Here is a 9,598-nt window from a genome sequence, read left to right as displayed (position 1 = left end):
CATCATTCTACTTTTGGCCTCTCTGTAAACTTTGACAATATAGTTAATATTTTAAAAGAGATGCCTTGGTTATTATATACATAATTAAATATAAAGATGAATTTAAGCAAAAAAAAAAAGATCAAGTGCGAGTTGGTTTCGCGTAACAATGCTTCCGTAATAAAACTGTTTGTAATTTAGTTACAAAGACAAATTACAAAGTTTTAACGTTTTATGTAATGTGACATGTGTCGTAAGAGTCGACTAAGGGAACAGGGTTGAAGTGTGTTGTGGGCGATGGGCTAGCAACCTGTCACTGCGATATCACATTTTGTCCATCTTTTATACCCACATTTATGCTAAAAGTGGTACTGGAACACAAGTTTCACGTGCTCTGCCTACCCCTTTTAGGGATAAAGGCGTGAATGTATGTATGTATGTATATATGTAACTAACACCCAATCGCACTAGACGGTTTTTATAATTTTTTGATTTGCAGTATACCCATTTATTTCTAGTTGTCAGTTGGAAGTTGAGTTGAGTAAAACATAGAAAGTAAGCAATTTTTTGCCCTCTCATTCCGAAAGGAAGCCTGTGCGCTGAGCTGGGATGATGAATGCCAAATTTTACCGTTATAATAAAAATAGTTAAACCATAAATTAATAGAACAACCTTACAAAATTTCACATAAATATTAAGTACAAGTAAAAAAGGAAACATTGCAGTGCTGCAAGAAGCAATAAAACCGGCCAAGAGCGTGTCGGACACGCCCAAAATAGGGTCCCGTAGCCATTACGAAAAAATAAGTAATATTTTTCTAAGGATTTGAGGCTCGCACCTCTGAGTTTTTCAAAATTCATGTGCGGAATTACATTTAAAATTTACCAAGAGCTTTGCGGTGAAGGAAAACATCGTGAGGAAACCTGCACAAACCAGCGAAGCGATTCAATGGTGCGTGTGAAGTTCCCAATCCGCACTGGGCCCGCGTGGGAACTATGGCCCAAGCCCTCTTGTTGTGAGAGGAGGCCTGTGCCTAGCAGTGGGACGTATATAAACTGGGATGGGAAGCCGCACGCAAAGGTTAGTGTTTAACTAATAAAACTGCTAGACCACGGGTGGCTATTTTATTCTTAATAATATTTAATCTTCATAATCTTCTCCCATAAAGAAATTATTACAAGTTCAGATCTTAACCGCATACTGTTTTATAATGATGGTCGTTAAATTACTACTTTATGCCTTAATTAGTATTTTAAACGACTAGGATTACTAGGAAAGTAAACATTACTATTTTAATATTTTAGCATTATACAATTATACATGGATGTTTTTTTTTTAATTATAAGTTTGATAGCTTAGTGTAGGGATTCCCAAAGTAGTAAATATCGACCCCCTGGAGTCAAAATCGGTTTCCCAGGGGTCGACATAAACTTTAACCAGCCACAAAGGTTTCAAATTGGTAAGTATTATGTTACAATAGAAAAAAAGTAGAGATAAGATTTTAAAAGTAATTTTGCTACGGGGGTCTGAGCTATCAGATCATTTTGGAAAACGGGTTTTTTTTTTTAATTGTTTGAGAATCCCTGGTACCATAATTCAAACCACTGATGCTTTGAACGAAGGTCTTTCACGGAAAAAATGTGGGATTGAGTGGCTGGAACTACTGAATTTTCAATTAAATTGGATGCAATGAATCACTATTCACTTTTTGAATCACTCTATAATATTAATATTTATTATAGTAAAAATCACCCGTTATATAAGACTCCAATGATAGGTAGGTTAGGTTAGATTAGGTTAGAAAAGTTTTGTAAAACTTTGAGCATTAATTATTATACATTTTAATTGGTTTTCCAACTTTAGTATAAATTAACTGGGTACAATTAGCCACGTGTCAAAGTGGATACTTGTAACATAACTTTTGAAACGTTGAGAACCGAAACAATAAAGTAAATGACGGTAAGAAAATAATTTACTGTTCAATTGCGATGATGTTGAGTGCTTGTGTGGGAGGCTAATTATACTGACATATCCATTCCTTTCCCATTCCCATGGAATCTAGGAGCAGAACCATGGAATCAGGTACAGCATCTGAATTGGCTGAAAATGCTTATACGACTACTAATACGACTTTGCACAAGTATCTCAAAGTTGGTCAATTGTGGTTTGTTTTTTTTCTTTTGTACAATAAAGAGTTTACATACATACATACATACTTTGTCCCATTCGGCGTCAAGACTCTTGGTCCGTGAGGTCCTAGCGCTTTGCAGCTTCATAACGAAATATAATATATAGGTATAATGTTTAGCGTCGTAAGTTCCGTTTATGGTATTTTGACTATAAGTGAAAATCACGAAAGTTTAAAACGTATTATAAATTGAAAGATTAGTACTGTTAAACGTCACAAGGGACCGAAGAGCTGGCAGCTTCCACGGGAAAACAATATTCCTTGAGATATACATTCACGGCACAATGGCCAGGACACACACGCAATTTATACCGGGAGGACGAGTTTAATAGGAGCAAATAATTAAAAACTTAGATCGTACTCATCAAATAATACTCAACCAGCACATTGTTAAAACTTTATTCACATGTATCAATTTACAAACTGACCTGCAAGTTTATTTCTATTTTTGAAGAACTATTTTAAAGAAATGATATTTTGTTCAACATCTTTCTCCACGCTTTAATTGTCAACTGTACCTTTTCATAATAGAACTGATCCATCCCAAATTCGGGCTCACGGGTAAAAATTCCGAGATAGGTGAATTGCCACCAATTAATACACCAACAATTTTTCCCCTGTACACTAGCGGGCACCCTGAATCCCCTGGACGAGTGTCTTGAAGATGATTAGAACACTTAGGAGCAACGCAAATTGCTGGACCAAATCTTGGCCATTCTGGTTCACATGCGATCACAACAGCATCGCCAGTTTGAAGAGGCTTGACTTGATCACTCTCGTTTGAAAACTCATCTCCTGTATATCCATAGCCAGCGTATCGAACAGGATACCCCAACAACGCCTTGTAATCGATTGCTGATAATTTCCCAAACTTTCTTCCCTTTGGTACATCCTGAATAAGAGCAAGAGCTATATCATTTTCGATAGTTCCGTCGGTATCAACATAAAGAAAATTTGGATGCTGGAAGAATTCAATGATTCTTCTAAACGCTTTTGTCTCGTTTAGTTTAAGCGTCATGTTATCATACCTTACGTACGTTGGTGCATCAAAAGTAGCGCAGTGGCCGGCAGTCAATATCCAATTTCTGGCTATCAAACTGCATGTGCATATTCGCATTCCATATTCATCTTGTATGCCGATGACGTAGGGAAACTCGCTGTTCGTGTCCTCCTCGCCCAAGTAGACCCTTGGACGTTGTAGCTGTTTCTCAGCGCAAACGCAGCATGCTAGGATGAATAACCACCACATTTCTGCAAACAAAGCAGGCCAAATAAAATTGTCTAAATATTTATTCCTCAAAAAATTAGACCATTTGTACAAAATATACCAGGTGGGCTCTTTAACAGGAGAAAATAATATAGATCATACTTGTCAAACTGAACAATATTAATGAACTACAAGAATTTCTTTGCTCACCTGCGACCTTATGATAGCTAAGTTTATGCAAGATATGCGTGTTCATGCAGTTCCTTCACCTCCACACTGTAAGAATACACACAAATCACACAAACCCATCAATCACAACCACCACGCACACACTACCGCACTACACTGACGCACTTTGAACTCAACCAGAGCCCATCTTCAGAGCAACACAACCGTACACCATGCTACCAGATGTTAAACTCACACACACCTGGTACCTACTAAAGCAAAGTAACTTCTGATACATTAAATTATTTTAACAACATTAGTTCAGCGACTTTTAAATAAAGTAAGTATTGGAAGAAGCAATGTAAAGCAATGCAATGAAAAAGCAATGTGGGCTCTAGGATGGCGTACATTGATGATATTTACTATTTAAGTTGTATAAAAAACGCTAACGACATGTTTCACCACTCGTCTACTAACTTTAAGTGTCAGATAAATGTAATGCCGTCTTTGTTTATTCGGACAAAACAAACAGAGACGGTATCACTGATATCCGTCACTTAAAGTTAGTCGACAAGTAGTGAAACAGTTGGCCCTAAATCTCAATGATTCTTAAAAGTCACTGAGCTAATGTCCAGTTTGAGGAGTACGATCTATGTCTTAATTATTTGCTCCTGTTACAGGGCCCATCCGGTAAAGAAAAGGCTCCCCGCGCCTCAAGTTTACTAGGCAAGGCAGGGTACAACGGTAGATAGAAATGAACAAATACCAAGTGCGAGTCGAACTTGTAATGGGATCTTAGTGGTACCTTTTAGTATGCAATCTTAAAAACTTGTGATAATACACTTAAAGCTGTGGCCAAGTGTACTTTTATACTAATTGTAACGTTAACCACGTGGTAGCGTGTCTAGACACCATTTGATAAAGGTATCGATACACCGCACTACAGTGCAATAGAAAATAATGCAATGTATACACGACTTATGGGAATAAATAGGTATAATCTAATCTTTTCTCAAAAAGTAACAAACATATAGCAATAATATATATTTGGTTTGTGTCAAAGAAAGTTAAAATCAGATTAGTACCTAATTATAACCTAACAAACAAAAAGTTAGAAAACCCCCGACTTTGTCACTTCAAAGTTCAATATCTAAAAAACGGCTAAACCGGTTTTGATGAAACATGTTTAAGAATCATCGCTAGAAAACCTGATTTCAAATAAAAAAACCGCATTCTAATTGGTCCACCCGTTTAAGAGCTACGGTGCCACAGACAGACACACAAGGCGGTCAAACTTGTAACACCCCTCTTTGTGCATCGGGGGTTAAAAAGTTCAATAAGTATCTCAAAAATGGCTAAACTGATTTTGATGAAACATGTCTAAGAATCATCGCTAGAAAATCTGATTTCAAATAAAAAATCCGCATTTAAATCGGTCCACCTGTTTAAGAGCTACGGTGCCTCAGACAGACACACACACAGAGACACACATAGCGGTCAAACTTACAACAACCCTCTTTTTGCGTCAGGGGTTAAAAAATAAACTAATATTAAGTTAACATAACTTTAAATACATACCTTGTTCCTAGTACCTAAATAACCATCTTTCTTAAATAACCAGCACTAGAAAGGGCCAAATTTCCTAGGTATTTCAAAGAATTTCCGCTACTATAACCGGGCAAGTTAACTTACAATTTCGTTTTACTTACTTTAACAAGTCCCCAATAAAAAATTACTAAAACACATATTTTTATTTCGTTTACATTAAAAATATAAACGTGGACGGCAATTACATTTTATAATGTATTTAGATAACTATGTAATACTACATTTTTTATCGAGTGTTGCAAGAATATGCAAAGAAATGTTATCGAAACAATAACAGAAGTTGTAAAATCAGTCATTTTATGTACCACAGATTATTGTGCAATATCAACAGCTGCGGAATATACCGGGTGGGCCATTTAACGAATAGAAAAATAAAATTATAGATTGTACTGGGCAAACTGAGCGACATTAATTCAGTGACTATTAAAGATTTTTGAGTTTTTTTCATACAAATTAAATATTATTATTTGACGTCGCTTGTTACGCTACAAACAACAAAAATGTTGCTTCATATTGCTTACTCGAATAAACTTTACTGAGTAATAAAAAAACTTATTATATCGGTCAAAAAATCGGTTACGCTTAGATACTCCAGCCATTAGTTTATGGTGAAATAATTCTTCATAATTTACGAAAAAAACCTGAAAAAAGGAAATATTGATAACAGCGCCATCTAACGGGACATTGCTCATGGGCTAACCAGGAGCATACCCCCTAAAAGTCGCTGAACTAATGTTCAGTTTGACGAGTATGACCTAGTTTTAAATATTTGTTCACTTTTAACCTCCGACGCAAAATGAGGGGTGTTATAAGTTTGACCGCTATGTGTGCCTGTGTGGCACCGTAGTTCTTAAACGGGTGGACCGATTTGGATGCGGTTTTTTTTTATTTGAAATCAAGGTTTCTAGCGATGGTTCTTAGACATGTTTCATCAAACTTTGTTCAGCCGTTTTTGAGAAATTGAACTTTGAAGTGGGGGCTTTCCAACTTTTTGTTGGTAAGGTTAGATTATAAAGAACCTACCTGGTTATGCCTTACGTTGCTTTTCAGACGAATTATTACACAATTTTATTTGGCTTGCTTTATCTTCAGAAATGTGGTGGATATTAATCCTCGCATGCTGCGTTTGCGCTAAGAAACAGCTACAACGTCCAAGGGTCTACTTGGGCGAGGAGGACACGAACAGCGAGTTTCCCTACGTCATCGGCAAACAAGATAAAAACGGAAATCGAAGATGCACGTGCTGTTTGCTAGCCAGAAATTGGATATTGACTGCCGGCCACTGCGCTCATGATTCACTAATGTACGTAAGGTATGAAAACATGACGCTTGAACCAAACCAGACAAAGCGCTTCTCAACGCTCATTAAATTCTTCCAGCATCCAAATTTTCTTACCATCGATGCCAATTCAACTACCAAAAATGATATAGCTCTTGCTCTCATTCAGGATGTACCAAAGGGAAGAAAGTTTGGGAAATTATCAGCAATCGATTACAAGGCGTTGTTGGGGTATCCTGTTCGATACGCTGGCTATGGATATACAGGAGAAAAGTTTTCAAATTACGGTGATGAAGTCAAACCTCTTCTAACTGGCGATGCTGTTGTGATCACATGTAATCCTGAATGGCCAAGACTTGTTCCAGCAATTTGCGTTGCTCCTAAATGCTCCAATAATCTTCAAGATTCTCGTCCAGGGGATTCAGGGTGCCCGCTAGTGTTCAGGGGTAAAATTGTTGGTGTATTAATTGGTGGTATTCCACCTATCGCGGGATATGCAGCCGTAAGCCCTAATTTAAGATGGATCTGTTCTGTCATGAAAAGATACAGTTGATAACGTAAGCGTGAATAAAGTTGTTGAACAAATTATAATTCCTTTAAAACTGTTCTTTAACAGGAAAGTAGACTTTCAGGTCAGTTTTAAATTGACATATTTGAATAAAATTTTAATTATTTTGCTAGTTGAGTATTCTGTAATTCTCTCCTCAGTCGGAAAATTTATCGTAAGCAATGTTTTTTTTGTGATATATATAAATCACTTGAACGAATTATTTTTTAGAAACAGTCAAGATATGAAAATTAGTAAAATTAGTAAAATTGATTTCGAAAGAACAATCAGTACAAAAAAACAGTACAACATTCTTAAATCTAAAAGTATATTGTGGCAGTTATCTCAAAATAGGAGTTAAGGCAAAGGTCCCACGATGCTTATTTTTAGTGAGTCCTATTGCTAATCTTATTATTGGTCTAGAACGCAAATGACTCCTTTTTTATGGTGTGACAAATACGCCTTATTCATTCAGCTTTGTTCGAAGAAACAGAAGATGTGTGGGGCTTTCCAATGAAGGATACCCACTAAAAACCTTACGAGCTCTCCTGGGTATGAAGTGACGCCGCGACTTCCACTGGCAACCCCGGAATGATGATGATGATGGGGGGAATGAGGGATGGGGTTCCTTATGACGATCCCGTGCAATGCCGACTCGGCTCCGTGCTCACCTGCCTGGGGATGTCGGATTATTTGTAGAGATTTACTATTCGCAGCCATTAAAGCAGTCCCCATTCCCGGTCCATGTTGGTTCACATGCCCTTGTGGTCTAATTCTGAAAGCGAAACGGCACCGAAGGCACGAATGGCACGATCGCTTTCGTTCGAATGACGCTTGGTCTTACCTTTTCCTGTCTGGGTCAATTTGGGACTTGTCTTAGGTTTGCCTCCGTCAAAATACGTCGGTCCTAAAGCGCGACGCCGCCCTCTTTGTAAACCCTGTTTCCTCTATCTTTTACTGTATTGTGGTGTGACAATAAAGAGTCATTGTATTGTAATGTATTTTTTATACTCTGCAATCTATTTTTTTAAACGAAATTATTATGGTAGTTACCAGTATGCTACGTTTGCGCCGCGAGATAACTTGTGCGGTCACTAGTGTACATAAGAGCGTTCCCATATCAGATCAAAACCAGATGTAAATGAAGAAAATTCTCTCACTTTCTCTCATACATTCTCTTACACCTGCTACTTTAAAGAATATCTTCTTCCTATACTCTGTTATGTTCACTGTTATAGAAAATGCAATGAAACAAAAGAAGAAAATAGTGTACATTGTTTTATTAACACAGAACTTATTAAAACATTCCGCAATAATACCGGTTAATTTAAAAAACTGAATGGTTTAACATTATTTTTAGAAACAATTAGCAAATTCTTTTTAAGTGTACAGTACAACGAAACAATTCTCAGATGTATTTTAATTGATTACGTAGTGTGGTGTCACTAAAATTACTAGTACACAGGGCATCACACAATGTATCCAAGATGGTAAACGCCAAAAAATCTTTGCGGAGATGTTTATTCGGACTCTTAATTATTACAGACTCATTTTGTGCCACCTTGTAATAAAACTAAACACAAAAGATTAGCCCGCTTTGCATAATGAATGACTGTGTTCACATGTGAACATGTTTGGCCCATGTTTGGTCCAGCTATGTGCGTCGCTCTAAAGTGCTCTAACAAATTTCAATGACAAACTTAACTCAATTTACGCACTAGTGAGACAGAGTTTAAAATGAAATTGTGATGTTTTAAACAGGTACTTAATCATAATATTAAAGATGATTAAAGATGTTGCTAACAATTACGAAATATTTTTGGCTGCTCACGTTAGCAAAAATGTTAAAATAGTAGGTACCAGAATTTAAAAAGGAAATTTAGAAACAAAACTTTTTTAAAATACGGAAAATCCGTAGAGGTAATGGAGTAGTGAGTTTATTATTTAATTTATTAGAAAGAGTCAAGGAGCAGACAGGCAGAGTGCTTGCGCTGTAACGAACGTTCAATTTCTGCTAAATTAATAATATTTTTTTACTTGATTACACTTAAAACACTTAGTTCAATATTCAAACTTTTAGATACTGTATTAGAATACAAGTCAAATTAAATATTACAACTGTATGATACTTATAGTTTAATGAAAATAGTTTGTGGTTTGAAAAGAACAACAATCAAAATACATAGTAACTATATTCTCATACATAGTTAAGTTCATAGAATTGTTATATTAAATAAAGTTTAGCAAATCTACACCAATGTTTCAGGTGACCAGAGGGCTGGCAGGTATTTCGGGCAAGGATTAGCCTTACGATACAACGCGGGAATGCTGCCAGGCTTCTAGGCACAATGAACAGCGACGGTGACCTAGGAGGGATTTTTTATTTATAGGCTAGGCTAGGTTATATATTTTTTGTACATAGACATATTTTTATAAGTACAGAATAAACCATCAAATAAATAGTCATGCTTATCATTGCTCCGAACATTATATTATTTCTAATAATCATCGTGTATTTCATAGATAATTGCATTTAAAATTAACAGCACCGTTTAACAAATTAAAATTCGTTAAAAAAAATAAAAATTAAGTTTTAAAAATAAAAATTCCACTGTACGGTAA

The 9,598-nt window shown here is 36.2% G+C and overlaps 1 protein-coding gene across 7 annotated transcripts; it reads right to left on the bottom strand.

The window, feature by feature from the left end:
- Positions 1-2,553: 2,553 nt before the first annotated feature.
- LOC141430691 (brain-specific serine protease 4-like) lies at positions 2,554-7,893 on the bottom strand. 7 transcript variants are annotated; one of them, XM_074091546.1, is made up of 3 exons: positions 3,585-3,645; positions 3,196-3,418; positions 2,554-3,059 (listed from the first exon to the last, which is right to left on the bottom strand). In XM_074091546.1, the coding sequence occupies exons 1-3, from the start codon at positions 3,628-3,630 to the stop codon at positions 2,900-2,902; spliced, it is 429 nt and encodes a 142-aa protein (XP_073947647.1). In that variant the 5' UTR covers positions 3,631-3,645; the 3' UTR covers positions 2,554-2,899. The 7 variants fall into 7 exon arrangements, with proteins under 7 accessions (XP_073947647.1, XP_073947649.1, XP_073947645.1 ...); XM_074091548.1 differs by having other exon boundaries at positions 3,205-3,418; XM_074091544.1 differs by lacking the exon at positions 3,585-3,645 and adding an exon at positions 7,821-7,893 and having other exon boundaries at positions 2,554-3,418.
- Between the last annotated feature and the right edge of the window lie 1,705 nt (positions 7,894-9,598).

Source organism: Choristoneura fumiferana, chromosome 8, assembly GCF_025370935.1.
Source record: "Choristoneura fumiferana chromosome 8, NRCan_CFum_1, whole genome shotgun sequence".
Classification (NCBI taxonomy): Eukaryota; Metazoa; Arthropoda; class Insecta; order Lepidoptera; family Tortricidae; genus Choristoneura; species Choristoneura fumiferana.
Note: the sequence above shows the minus strand (reverse complement) of the source record. Positions and strands in the feature narration are given on the sequence as shown.